General features: G+C 35.1%; 1 protein-coding gene across 1 annotated transcript; it reads right to left on the reverse strand.

Annotated features, from left to right (window-relative positions):
- Positions 1-275: 275 nt before the first annotated feature.
- Positions 276-12,653, reverse strand: Nmbr (neuromedin B receptor). The gene is made up of 3 exons (XM_015498717.2): positions 11,724-12,653; positions 4,510-4,858; positions 276-1,656 (listed from the first exon to the last, which is right to left on the reverse strand). The coding sequence occupies exons 1-3, from the start codon at positions 12,143-12,145 to the stop codon at positions 1,255-1,257; spliced, it is 1,173 nt and encodes a 390-aa protein (XP_015354203.1). The 5' UTR covers positions 12,146-12,653; the 3' UTR covers positions 276-1,254.
- Between the last annotated feature and the right edge of the window lie 1,771 nt (positions 12,654-14,424).

Genomic DNA, 14,424 nt, shown 5'->3' on the forward strand with positions numbered 1-14,424 from the left:
ATATTGAGGACTGAGTTAAATAATACATGTATATCTTTGGGAGTATTCCTATAACACAGAAAATATTTTATTTGTGCTTGTTGTCCTAATTGGCATCAAATAGCATAGGCAATTTTCTTGTGTTTATTTTTCCAATTGCTATATGCAATTGAAAATTTCATATGTTAAATGGAATGGATTAGCAGTATTTAAGGAAGAGCTTAAATATAAATATTTAAACAGTTATCTCAGCAAACTGGGAAAAAGCAATAGTATGAAATACATTGTTTCAAATATTAAGTTTATTGATACATGCTTAAGAAGGGGCTAGCTTTTAGGATTTTATTGAGATCATGTTTTCATTTTACTGAAAAAAAAATCAAGATATTCATTCAGAGAAAACTGTGATATCATGCGTAGAAAAATTGCTTAAGTGAGATTTCACATACTTGTCAACTGGCTATTGCCAAGGAGGATGAGAACGCACTAGAATTACACAAATCTTATCACATTTACACAGAATCAACAGAACTGTCAAGAATTTAGCAGTGTATACAAAGACATGCAAATTTCTGAGTCATAATTTTACAATCTGGGGCACATGAAACCAATTTAACATTCATAAGGTAAACCATACTGTTATGACACCTATTTATAATTCATAATGCAAATGTCATCATACCTTCACATTACATTCCTAGAAGTTACAGATATAGGCTACTTTTATAAGCTATGATTTATCACACAAGGAATCACAATAAACATTGATTTGTGATTAAGCTCCACTTTTTTATTTTCCATTATTTTACTAATACGTATGTGTGTGTGCACATGTGTGTACTAGTTATGAATAAAATGTACTCACCAGGAAAATATAACTTGTATTCCTAATAATAGGAATTCAATATTCCCCCTGTTGAATCATTGACTCAGTATAGTAATTTATTTTATGCTTCAAGAGAAAACAAATTTAAGTTAAATATGCTAGAGTTGGCTCTAGCCACAGCCTAAATCCTGAAGCAATTTTCATCTATACACATATTAAATTGGTTTTTGAATCACTTTTAATATGAGATACGTGTGTAGCATATGGGTGTCTGTAATGCAATTTAAAGTTTCATTCGGAGTAAACTGTTTCTTGCCTTTTCTGAGTCGATCATTAAAATGTCTAACGAATTAACTGAGAATGGAGAAATTACTTAAGAGTTCTTCTCTGCTCAATAGGAATAGGAAAGTTAGAAAATTCTTCTGAAGAAGTGAGTTGAATGGCCATAATCACAGTGCCATTTCCTGTTTCACACTGTGCCCATTTAGTAGTGCAGAATTGGTCACCACGTTCTTTGCATTGCTTTTCAGAGATGTCATACGTACAGCTGAAGAGCTAAGGAGGTAGCTGGTGTTTCTCTCTGGATAGGACTTCCTCCCACAACACAGCTGGCTATTAAAATGCTTCCTGAAGCTTTCACTGAGGAGATAAAGGGCAAATGGATTGACACAGGAATTACAAAAACTCAGCACTCGGGCAACTAAGGTGACAATCATGTGACCTAGAGATGGGTCAATCTCCTTATAGTTGAAAGACCGGTACAGGTAGAGAATGTGATTTGGAAACCAACAGAAGACAAAGCATCCCACAAAGACCAGCACAATTTTAGCCAGGCGTTTCCGTGTTTCCATCTGTAAAAGCAGAAGGAAATAGTCCCATTGGTTAAAATGAAAACAGAGTTGTCACATTAAAAATTTACACAAGAAGAGTGAAGCTTATGATAGCATGACAATACCTCCATAAACATAAAACATGTATTTTTTCCAACAAAATGATTATTTTAACAGCTTGGTAAAGTCCATTTTGATCACTACACTATTTTCATTGAGTTTACATAAGACTAGATGGTAAATTATTATTTAATTGGTAATGGTAAATTATTCAAATGGCTACGTGTTCATGTTAAAACTATGATCTGAAAACATTCTTATTTTCCAACTACTTTCCTTGGCTTAAATTTTCATTGTGTTCAGTATAAATATGTCGTTTCTGTTTGTATTAAGTACACTAAATTAAAGAATACAAGGAATATATTCAAGTGTAGATATTCTTTTAAAATCTGGGCATTTTAGGAAAAAAATGATATATGAAAAAGGATTTTTTTAAAGTCTGACTACACAAAAAAAAGAAAAGGAACTTGAAATTTAAACTCCTAACTCACATAAATCAAAGCATCTGGAACACTGTAAACATTACTGTTAGATCACTTTTACAAATGAAAATACATTTTTTTTCATCAAATTTATGTTATATACACTGTTTTATAAGAATATCTTTAGAGATGTGAAACTAGACAAAATTCAGATACCAAACATTAGTATTTTTATTTGTTCTGTTTAGTTATACATGACAGTAGAGTTTATTTTGATATGTTTAAATAATCATGGATTATATCTAACATCAAAAGTCCAAGTTTGAACAGATATTTGTCCGTTTTGCCTGAATATTTATATAAATCAGTACAATGGGGAAACATAACTTATCAAAAGACAATGATGGTAGACATCACGTTTTTTTAGGTAGAACTATTCTTCATCAACTGGAATATTCCAGAGAAGACTGAAAAGTTTTAGGATTAAAACAGAGCTGACCTTGGGAAGCAACATGAGTGGTCCAGATGTATCCCCATAGCCTAATTTAGATGACTCAGCAATGTCCAATGTGAAATCTAGGTTATCCAGCAGTGTCCTTCCCAGCAGGTGGAATATGGGTACCAGAATTCCATGGCAATCTATACCAGGAGATTTAGAGTATAGTAGGCTGGGGGCCTTGAGATGACTTCTTGGCAGATGACCCAGTTACCTCTGCCAGAGTTTATGGATGCCAATAGGCAAATTCACAAAGACAAGGTAGAACAAAAAACCATTGGGGCTAGGGTTGTGGCTCAGTGGTACAGTGCTTGTCTAACTTGTTTGAGGCACTGGGTTCGATCCTCAGCACCACATAAAAAAATAAATAAACAAAATAAAGGTATTGTATCCATCTACAACTAAAAAAAAGATTTAAAATCCATTAACAACAACAACAAAAAAGGTACGGGATGATGTTGTATGAGAAGAACTCATCTTTAGAAATCAAAACCCAAAACACAAATGTCCAATTTGAGATAGAAATCACATTACAGAAGTAAAATGTTCGATGAGCCTATGAGCTGGACATTTTGCCTCAGTGATGCCAGATACGTAGAATCCAAATCTGTTAATTTACCTAATACTATCTTTAAAGACTGATTGACTTTTTAAAATTTTTAGAGCAGATGTGGCTCTTCAGTGTTGATGGTTATCAGTTAATGGTGGTTACCTTCCACTCAAGAAATTTTTATCAGTTTTTGCTGTTGTTAAATGTGTCAGAGGGGACTGCAATTGTGGCTCAGTGGTAGAGTCCTTGCTTAGCACATGTGAGGCACTGGGTTTGATTCTCAGCACCACATATAAATTAAATAAAGATCTATTGACAACTATTTTTTTTTAATTTTAACAAAGGTTCCAGAGGATCCAGTCTACTATTCTATCTACATCCCAGTAATTTTAATAATCTCAGATTAAATTTGTTTGCCCTAGGACTGAGGTTGTGGCTCAGCGGTAGAGCACTCGCCTAGCATGTGCATGGCCCGGGTTCAATCCTCAGGACCACATAAAAATAAATAAATAAAATAAAGATATTGTGTTCAACTACAACTAAAAATAAATATTTTTTAAAAAATTTGTTTGCCCTCAGATTGGGAACCATACTCCCCTGTAATAACAACATCATTTAGAAGGTCTTTTCCAGAATTATACAAATGTGCTACTAAAGACTTTCCCACAAGAACACAATTTGTATCTCTTTGTGAGTCAACACAGTTTTACCTGAAATTAATACTGCATATTCTTTAAGAAAAGAAAAGCATATAGACACATATTATAATTTTTTAAATAGTATGTAATTTTTAGGGAAGTTTATATATTTGCATTAGACCAGTATTTTCAGCCAACTCTGGATTGATACTTATTCCCTCTCTGCTGCTCTGATGTTATCAGAGCCTCACATTCCAGCATCCCACTGAAGCCCTATCCTCATATCCCAGGCAGTGCCTATAGTCTTTTCTGGTTCATCTTCTTCCCAGATCCCTTGTCAGCCTTAGTAGAATGATGAAAGAGACAAAAATTAGGTAAATTTGTATTAAATATGTGAAATTTTTGACTTTATAATGTTGCTGTCTGCATAAACATTTGTATGTAAATAAAAATCTTCAAAGATATTAATTTCTAATGTAGGGAATGCAAGTCATAGTCACAGACACATGTAGACTGGATCCAGTGGACCTTTGCAGGGCTATGACACAAACACACACTAGAGATAACCAACATCCCTTCTAGGTAAAGCCAGTGCAGGTCCTATGGTCTCCTCACCATTCAGGGAACAAAGAGCCACGAAATACAACACAAATGGCAGTTGTTTATTCCGACCAACTCATTCCCAGCACACACATCTACCAAGCTTACCTGCTTTTTCGTATGCTCGTTGTACTCTCCAGGAAGATTATGTGCACTTTTAATTAAAGTTTTTGCAATGTGGTAATAATAAATGCTAATAATAGTAAGTGGTATGAGGAAATAGACCAAAAATATGAGCACCGAATGAATCTTTGGATGTAATTCATCTGTCTGAGGGTAAGGTATACATGCTGCAAAGCTGCTATTATCCAAGCTGCCAATGCGTGCCACTTCTGAAAATACAGCTTCAGGAACTGCCAACAACACGGAGATCACCCAGATGCCCACGGCCTTCACACAGGTCCACAGCAAAGCCCCCGATGCCTGCACGTCCATGGGGTTTACTATGGCTCTGTACCTAGAAAGACAATTCATCTCGAATTATTCCTTAAAAAAAAAAGAAAGAAGGAAATATCACTTGGAAAGAGGTACCAGTGCTTCTCTTGCTACCTGGCTCTTTGGTAGTGTATGGAAGAACTAAGTTCCCTGGTGTTTCTGTCTCAAGTCTTTCCACTGATAATGAGTATGCAAGACAAGAAAAGAGAAAAAATATTTTAAATTAGGATTTCTCGAATTATCTTCTGTTTACCTATTTCACAATTTTTTCTTCATCTATACATACTACTACATGTCTCACCTTTCATTGAGTATCATCATTTATTGAATTTTCTTGTTTAAATTCTTTTATTTTCAAAATTTTATTATTGTCATTGCTATAGACAGGCTACATCCATAAGACATTAAATGTCCATAGTATAATACAATTATATTCTACCTTGATATTCTACAGCTTCTGAGCCTCAGACCTCCAACTTTCTTCCTAAAGACAATAATAAATCTTAGCTACTAATCCAAATTGGAACTTTTTCTATAATCCAATCATAAGAATTGAAAATAGGGCTGGGGATATAGCTCAGTTGATAGAGTACTTGCCTTGTATGTACAAGGCCCTGGGTTCAATCTATAGTACCACAAAAAAAAAAAAATAGAATTGAAAATGGAACAGTATTTTCTTTATAGCTCGAATTTTTCTTTATTGCTCATATCAGCAATTCCTAAAAGTCTCTCTCATCCCACCAAAAGTACTACTGGTGGTCACACATCAATTATAACTAGTGGTAAAGGATTCATACTCCAGGACACAACTTAGTTCAAAACTTTCTACAGCAAAGTCATTCACATACATTATTGACATAATGATGGTGCAAACAAATCAAAATTGTATGCAGGCCTCAATTTATTTATTTTTGTATTCAGAAGCATTTTAGGTTGCAGTCTGTCTAGGAGATAACAAGATGCAGTAAAAAGTGATTTTAGTCAGACAAATCTGAATTATTATCACATCTCTGATATCTTTTGGGAAAATCACTTGAGATCTGAATTTTCTTCATTTGTAAAGTGGAGACAAGAACACTTTGCTCATTTTGTGTATATGTGTGGTGGGGGGGGAGATATTAGGAAAAAAGTAAAAAACATCTGTTAAGAGCCAGACAAATAGCAGATCCTAACCATGTCACTTCTGTGTACCTTCTCCTTATTTAAACTTGAATTTTTCTGATGCTCATAAAGGTCAGCATATTCCAAGACTCGTGACAACCAGTTAGGTCTCCTTCTCTGGTCTGTTAAGATTCTACTCCCCAGTAGAGATGAATAGCTCACAGCTTCAACATCACCCCCAAGCAGCCCCTCCCACGTCCTGACTCACCCAAGTGATCTTTCCAGACCCTCCATGGGGAAGGGTGCAATTCATATTTTAACCTAAAGGAACTTCCCATATGAAACAAAATGCAGAGAAATTAAAGGAGAGCCACAGTATAGCAATCACACTGAATTATGTGTAGCATGTACAGTGCACATTCCCCAGGTTTCCAACATGGTAGAAAGTGTTACTTTGCCTTATTCTTAATTGCATATTCTTAAGGAAATAAAAGAAGAATTAGAATGAGCTATATTTTTCTATTTTTTAAATCAGATGAATACATTCAGAGGTTTTATTTTTTAAATTAGAAATAAAAATAGAAATGCCAGTTTCATCCCACTCGTGGATTAAAACAAATTTCATATCTTTACTGTCCTATTTCTAAACAATATACTGTTTCTTGAATTAAGTATTAATATCAGTTCTCAACATTTTTTGTGGAAGTTCAAGATTTTCCTCTTATATTATCTTTACCCCACTCCAAGCCCAATGTCCTGATTTAGTCATTTGCATGGTGTTTATTAAATATAGGTGATACAAAATTATTGTTGTGAAATCATTTGTTCACTTCAGAATAAAGTACTATACTAAGATCATATATTAGGATGTTTTTTCTTATTAGCATTTCTGATTATCCTAGACTTAATACTTGTTCATTTTTTCATTTGCATAATTTCCCATGTACCTAGATTTAGTATTTTTATATGTTCCTTTACCATCTTCCTGTATAATTGGAAACACAGTTCTTGCATTTCAGTGCTTCTTCTTTCTCAGTTTCCAATTCATATCTCTACCTCTTTTATGGTTTTACTTTCTAAGATACTTTACTAGTTTTAGTTTTCATCCTTTATCATAAAGTTTTTATTTCTACTACAATACTTGTGTTTTATAAAAGTTCTTTTTTTAAAATTTTTTTATTGTTGGTTGTTCAAATAAAAGTTCTTTCTTGTTTTCAAATCATTCTTTTTTTCATAGTGTCATATCGCTGTTATACATGTATTTTCTTATATTATTTATGAAATTCAAACAGAAAAAATTAATCTTTACCTTCCTGCATAGTTCCACTTTTTGTTTGTTTTATCTCTTTGTGCTGGAATCTCTTCCCAAAAGTTAGATAATTATTGATTGATAATTCATATTTAAGAAACAAGTACAAAACAAGATTATAAATTATTTTTATGTGGAGGAAGATTTTAAAAAGGCAGATAGGTGATCTCTTCAATTAGATCAAGCCTTCTTTTTGGACTATCAAAAATCACAAATGGCATTCTGAACTCCCTCTGTGTATTTATACAGTAGAAGAAAACTGTCACTTCTCTCCACAATGTGTAAGCACATGCTATTGCAGAAGCACTATCTTAGTTAATTGGGGCTACTATAACAGAATACCCTAGACTGAGTAGCTCATGAACATCACAGATATGTTTTTCATAGTTCTGGAGACCAGCAAGTCTAAAAAAAAATGCTTGCAGATTCAATGCTCTTCCTAGTACATGCACAGTGACGTTTTGATTCTCCTTCACATGATGGAAGGAACAAGGGTCTTTCTAGAGTTATTTATATAAGGGCACTATTTTTTTTTTTCATGAGGGCCCTACTTTCATGACCTGATCACCTCCCACAATCCCCACACCCAACACTATAACTTTGAGGGTTGGAATTTAATCAAATTAATTTGAGGGAAGACATAAACATTCATACCGTAGCAGGTATGAATAATGTATGCTGGGACACTTCAAATAAGAATTGAAACTGTAAATCATTCAGTCTGATAAGATTGTTTGCAACAGATACAAAATTATTCACTTAAGAAAAGCAAGGCGCTTTCAAGCAAGATTGGGACAAGGGTAAGACAATCTTTTCAAAAGGGAAGATGTTGAGTTACTTCTTGTGAGATAAGGAGCTCAAACCCAGGAATCCTCTCTAAAGGACACATATTTAAATGAAAGGGCAGTAGTACAAATTCTACAAAACTAGAAACTGCAGTTGAAAATAACACAGTACAGTGTTATTAGTACTGAAACACAGCTCACAAGCATCAAAGAATGTATTATATACCAACCACTGTTGCATGTGCATCTTTAGAAACATAGAAAGTAAAAACTAAAACCATCTATTGCATATAAATATGGGCATGCTTTATCATACTTCCTTGAAATATTCATATAAAATGTGGGGAAAATGTCTCTCACTATAAAAACTGTTTCACTGAACTCTTTAGCACAACAGGTGTTTGTAAAAATTTACATTTTCCCTTATGAATAGTGTTAGAATGTCATCCCTAACTGCATAGTAGAGAATAATTAATCAAAAAAAAATAGAAATAGAAAATCATAATCACTATTCATGTATTAAGTATCAATGAAGAGATTTCTTTGTCAATTCCTATTGTGAATCTTGCTATCTGTGTACAGTCTAAATTTAATGTAAAGAGATAATGAAATTTAATCATAATACAAAATTAGATTATGTTTTATCTCTTACAACACCTCAAAATTTCCATCTCCACATTTCCACAATATTTCTAGTTACATTATCTTCTTTTTTTTTTCCTTTTCTTATTCAAACTTTAATTTATCAGGCAGGGAAAAAAAACCAACAAGAGTCTAAGGGTGAACTATATGCAACAGAAGAGAGGACTTTCTCTCTGCTGTATCTCTAGTACACAATATAATACCTGGCCCACAGTACGTCCTCAATAAGTGACAATGTTGCCTGAATAAAAAGATGATCTCTTATTAAGACCAACTGTGGTAGAATGAAGTAGGCATCATTAGGTATTAGGTAGAAGTGGAAATGGTGGTGAGAAATGTAGAGAAGGCTAACAATGCTTAATATATGTCCATCTTCAGAATCACCTAGAGAACTGGAAAAGAAAAGATAAAGAGTATTATTAAGTTTCTCCCCAGATTTAGCAATGCAATGTCTACAAAATGAGATTCTGCATTTATTAAGGTTTTCAGGTAATTCTGAATACCAGCCAGGTTTAGAGATGATTTTTCAAAAAGACAGGGTACAGCTATGGGCATCTTTGCCACAGGCTTCCTACAAATTGTTCAGTGCAATGGGTGCACATTTAGCAGCTGCACAGAGCAGTTAAAATCCTGCAGAAGCTCAGTATTTGAAGAATCAGATGCCTGCCTTTAGCATCTGTTACTCCATGTTGAACATGTTATTCTTATTTTGCAACTGAGGAGTACACTGCCTTGTGAGCATAGGTATTGTGCTGTTTTATCATCTTTCTCCAGGTAAACATTTGGGCATAACAGATGCAAGGTTAGTACCCAGGTGCCATAAACTCCAGCTGTGTGCCTGCTCTCCTTATTTATAGTCCCACAGGTTTCAGATCAAGGTGGATGAATAATCTTCAAAAACTATAGAGCAATATAAAGCATGGCAATACTATAAATACTGTGAGAATCATACAGCAGCTTCCTAAGTCAGGAAATGGTGGTCCTAAGGAAAGAGAAAAGAGCTGGATGTAATTGAGCTCAATGTGTTAAAGACATCTAATTTCTAGCAATCAAATATAACAACCTTCACTTGATAACAAACCAATGAATTAGGTGCAGAATTTATGATTCATCCTATTTCTGTGGTTATATAAAAACAACTGAGTTCTTTCTATTAAAAGCAAATTTTCCTTCCTGAGTTAGCAACTAGATAGCACTCAGAAAATTTTATAACTCATATTTTGTGAAGTATGGGTCATCTTATATTTTTCAACTTTTATTTTTCCTACCCATTTTTATTTCCCTTTTTATGGTTTCCTCCCTTTTATTTCTGTTATGTGTTGTTTGCGGGGGTTTTTTTGTTTTGTTTTGTTTTTGTAAGTTGCCTTAAATTCCTTGGAACAAGTTGAAAATAGACAAAGGTAGATTGTGGTCCAAGTAGAGGGTAGCCCACCTTTCTTTAGCATTATAATTAAAATATCTGTGCTATATGCACAAAGTAACTTATATGCATATAAAACTAAAAAAAAATACTAACTATATGAAGATTTGCATTTTTGTAACCCTAAACAGAGCAAATTTACCTGTGTGCCTCCATGACAATAATTTGAAAAAACTTGTGGGAATTAAATCAAGCCCTGGTTTTTGCTACTGTCATGTTCTAAAAAGAAAGTATAATAATAGTAATTCCAATTGTGTCACATCTAATCATTGGTTTGTTAAAATAATTAACCAGATTTTTTTTTTTTTACTTTTTAATTAAAGTGGTTCTCATACAGAGGAGCAGCTAAACTAAAACGTCACATTTTAGTTTTGGAAGTTAAAGAAAATTTTTTAAAAGATAAAAGTAAATCATTTGCACAAAAGTCACCCAGTTCTCCAGGATTACAGTTTTAGAGAATATACTATATGAACTTAAGTAAATCATTTCCAGTTTTTTAAAAAATAATGACTTTCAGCTTTCCACTGAATATTATCTTTCCTTCAACGAAGGGTTGGTGAATGCCTAAGTTAAAAAAAGGGTATTATTGCAAATACCATCAAATTCAGTTCCAGACTCATTTTCATTAAGAATTTAATATGTAAATTAAAGAGAAGAGTTAATTTCACCTTAATTATCCAAGATATTTATCTAAATAGCTTAATTCTTCTCCCTCCCCCTTTTTCAGGGAATTTAGACCACAGCTCCATGCAATGACACCTAATCATAGAGTTTGCCCCCTGCCTGACTTAGTCCTCTTGCTAAAACACCCAAAGGCATGATTCTGGATAGCAGCACTGGATTCTGGGTTAGGAGGCCTAGAATTTTCCTCCCCATTCTTTCAAGTGGACTTACATTCCCTTAGCTTCAATACCTACACATGGAAAAGGAGGAGGTTGAACCAATTAATCTGCCAGGTATAATAATAGACATTTCACATTGTTAGAATGTAAAAAGCATATTGGATATCAAAGCATTGTTTTATCTGTGAAAAATAAAATAACCTGACTTCAAATATTAAATAGGAAGAATGGGAAAAAGCATCTGTCTGAAGAACATTTATTATTGTTTCACTTCCATAAATAGTACATAATTTGTGTGTGTAAATGATGCTTCTTATTTGGAAAAAGAAATCTAAAACATATCCCTAATACTAAAGCAGACATTCTTAACATATCAGAGTATTTCCCAACTGAGTAAGGAAAGTACACTTTTAAGGTTTAGGCACACACAAAGGGATCCCACAAAATAGTTGCACTTTCACGTGTTCAATAGGTTTTCTATGAAAGAGATAATAAAGATTTCCAAAGTATGTACAGGAATAGAGGAACTAGGATAGGCAATATTAAAGGTAATGTCCTTTAAATTATTTTACTTAACTTTTTGTAATTTTTTTTCAAGCTTCATATCTCAGTCCTTTTTAACTCCACTTACTCTACTTCCCCCATTCTCTCTTTCTCGTTCCCTCCCTCCTTACCTCCCTCTCCACTCTCAGCCTTTCCTAGCATCCTCCCCACCCTCTTTCCTTCCCCGCTCCCCCCACCACCATGTCCTCTTCTCCCCAACACTCCATTGCTACCTGTGGTCTTACCTGTCTGCGCTGAGGGCAGTGAGCGTGAACACAGAAACCCCCACGGAGGTGAGCTGGATGGCCGGGATCAGTTTGCAGCCCACCTTGCCAAACATCCACTCATCAAAGAAGTAGCGCGAGGCGTCCACCGGGACGCAGGTGAGCAGAAGCAGCAAATCCCCCGCCGCCAAGTTAGAGATGAAGATGTTGGGGACGCTCCTCATGGCGCTGTTGGTGACGAAGATCTTCACCAGCATGATGTTGCCCAGCAAGCCCACCGAGATGATGAGCAGGTAGAGGGACGGAATCACACAGCGGACCACCAACTCCGCGGTGGTCCCGTCGGAGCCCGGCAGGAAATCTTTTTCTGACACTTCGGGAACGAAATCGCTCTGATTGGCTCCGATGAACAGGGAGAGGTTGGGGAAAGATTTGGGAGGCATGATGTCCTTTCCGGGAGAGTCTGCTGGAGTTTTCAAGCGTCCGGGTGCCCCGTGAAGTGCAATGCACACTCCTTGGGTTTAACTGATGCCCCTCTCGCTCTGGCAAGTTTTCTGCTCGCTAGCAACCCGTCACGCTGTGGTGTCCCCGTAGCACACAGGGACTGGGGAGAAGTCGGTCCACAGCTCCAGAGTTGCACTCTGGCAGGGGTTACATTGGCCACCGCTAGCTCAGAATTAAATAAATCAAGCAAAGCAGTGGTGTCTCTGTTCCGTCTTGCAGTGGCTTGTTCTTGCTGATAGCAAGCGGAGAGAAGCCCTTTGGCGAACAAAGATCTGTCACTCTAGGGTTAGAAGCACCTGTCCCACTGTTCAAGAGGAGCAGCAGAAGTCACCCTGGCGCTGTCCAGCCTGCCAACGCTGAAGCTGTGAGAAGCAGCGCCCGCGCAGGGCCACGGCCACTGTGTGTTCGTCCCACACTTACACACTCAGCTCCTTTCCGCAGGTCCCGTTGTACGCATCTGGAAGGAAGCTGAGCCCTTTCTCTCACGTTGAGTCCCTATATACTTCCATTCTTACCCGCCTCCCAGCGGGAGGAGCCCCAGGCAAGAAGTTCGTGGGTCTCTGACGATTTGGGAGCTGAGTTAGCAAGTCCTCAGTGTTGGATTTAGGAAGCAAACAAGTGACGAAGGGTGAAATAAATGAATTGAACCCTCTTCTCACTCTTATTTCTATCATCCTCTTTTCTTACCTTACATATACTTTTTATTTTGGTGGGGAGGTGGGGGCGGCAAGCAGTCTATCACTGAGCTACGCCCCTCACCCTACACACTTCTTATGTGTTAAACTCCATCTAACCACCATTCAGAACGAGCAATCTGATCACCAGCCCCCAAAGAAACCACTATGGACCCTGTTTTCATCTTAACTTACTTTGCTTGTTCTTGTACATGCCTTCTGGTGCACATTTGAATAAATCCCAGGTGTGAAATTGCTAGTCACAGTGCTTATGCACCTGTAGGAGAACTGACAATTTTCCAAAGTGAATTACCTACCTTTTTTCTTTTCTTTTGGAAACTCACTTGCTAGAATCTATTAATGCAAAATAAAGGTGGGTTTTTACATTGAGTACTGACACTCCTAAATAAAAATCTGATACTTCTTCTTTTTTTTTTCTTTTGATACAAAGTCTCATATGAACTCAAACTCTTGAGCTCAAGTGATCCTTCCACTTCAGTGACTGGAACCACATACAGGATGCATCACTCCACCTGATTTGACACATTCTTTTAAATAGAATGCCCATACAAGCAAAATAACTCCCAAATCACTACCACCTGAGTCTAAATAAACTGCTCAGAAATAATGGCTCAGTTCTGGAGTAACTAAATCACACTCTTTTCATTGGGAAAACATCTGACTATTCTTGGGTATTAAAGAATAAAATTAAAAAATAACCAGGAAATTAGTCAAAGACCACATAAAATGATCAGCTGTAAGTTGATATAATATGTACATGTGCAAAGCCATACACTTGCAAAGCAAGAAACTTTCACCCACCATGAAAAATGTTTCATTACCACAGTTAGTAAATGTTTTATGTCCTAACAAACATTTTTATTTTTCACTCAATTACAAATCTTTATTGCACTCTTCTTGAATTTCATTATTTAAAATAACCCATTATAAAGTTAAGATTAACTAAATAGAATTTTCGTGTACATTTATTTGAATATATGAATATTCTATTTGTATTTATATATCTTAACAATATAACAAGCCAATTAATATTACATGTAAATTGAAATGTATCAATAGAAATTTTATCTTGAACATTATTTAAATTTTCTCCTTTTTAACATCCAATCTCATTATGCAAAGTAAATTTATAAAACAATCTAAATTATAAAAGGTCTCAAACATTCAAATTGCACTATTTTATTTAAATGTATTTGTATGAAAATGTATTGAAATCTAAATTACTGTAAAAATTTCTATATTCTCTATTTTTTCTATATAATCTTAACCATTTAGATGAGAAAATGGTTAGTCCAAAAGCTGCTTTAACAAATACATCATTGGATGGATTTTAGATATGAAGAATCTGTATTTAATTTTATCCATTTTGAGTAAATCCATCTGTATTTACTCAAAGGTTAAATTTTGTTGCAGCAGAGAAAATTGTGAATACTTTAATAATGATGGTATTATTGATATTTTATAAAATATGTTATAAAGCTATTATAATTATGTAACATATATTTAGATACATCACATAATTA

Source organism: Marmota marmota, unplaced genomic scaffold, assembly GCF_001458135.2.
Source record: "Marmota marmota marmota unplaced genomic scaffold, marMar, whole genome shotgun sequence".
Classification (NCBI taxonomy): Eukaryota; Metazoa; Chordata; class Mammalia; order Rodentia; family Sciuridae; genus Marmota; species Marmota marmota.

What these genes read in the sequence shown, in the direction of transcription:
- Nmbr (XM_015498717.2), bottom strand. Translation starts at nt 12,145, where the DNA reads ATGCCTCCCAAATCTTTCCCCAACCTCTCCCTGTTCATCGGAGCCAAT. An exon ending in ACTGCCCTCAGCGCAGACAG is followed by an intron (nt 4,859 to 11,723) that starts GTAAGACCACAG and finishes TTGTCTTTCTAG; the next exon opens with GTACAGAGCCATAGTAAACC. An exon ending in ACGAGCATACGAAAAAGCAG is followed by an intron (nt 1,657 to 4,509) that starts GTAAGCTTGGTA and finishes CTGCTTTTACAG; the next exon opens with ATGGAAACACGGAAACGCCT.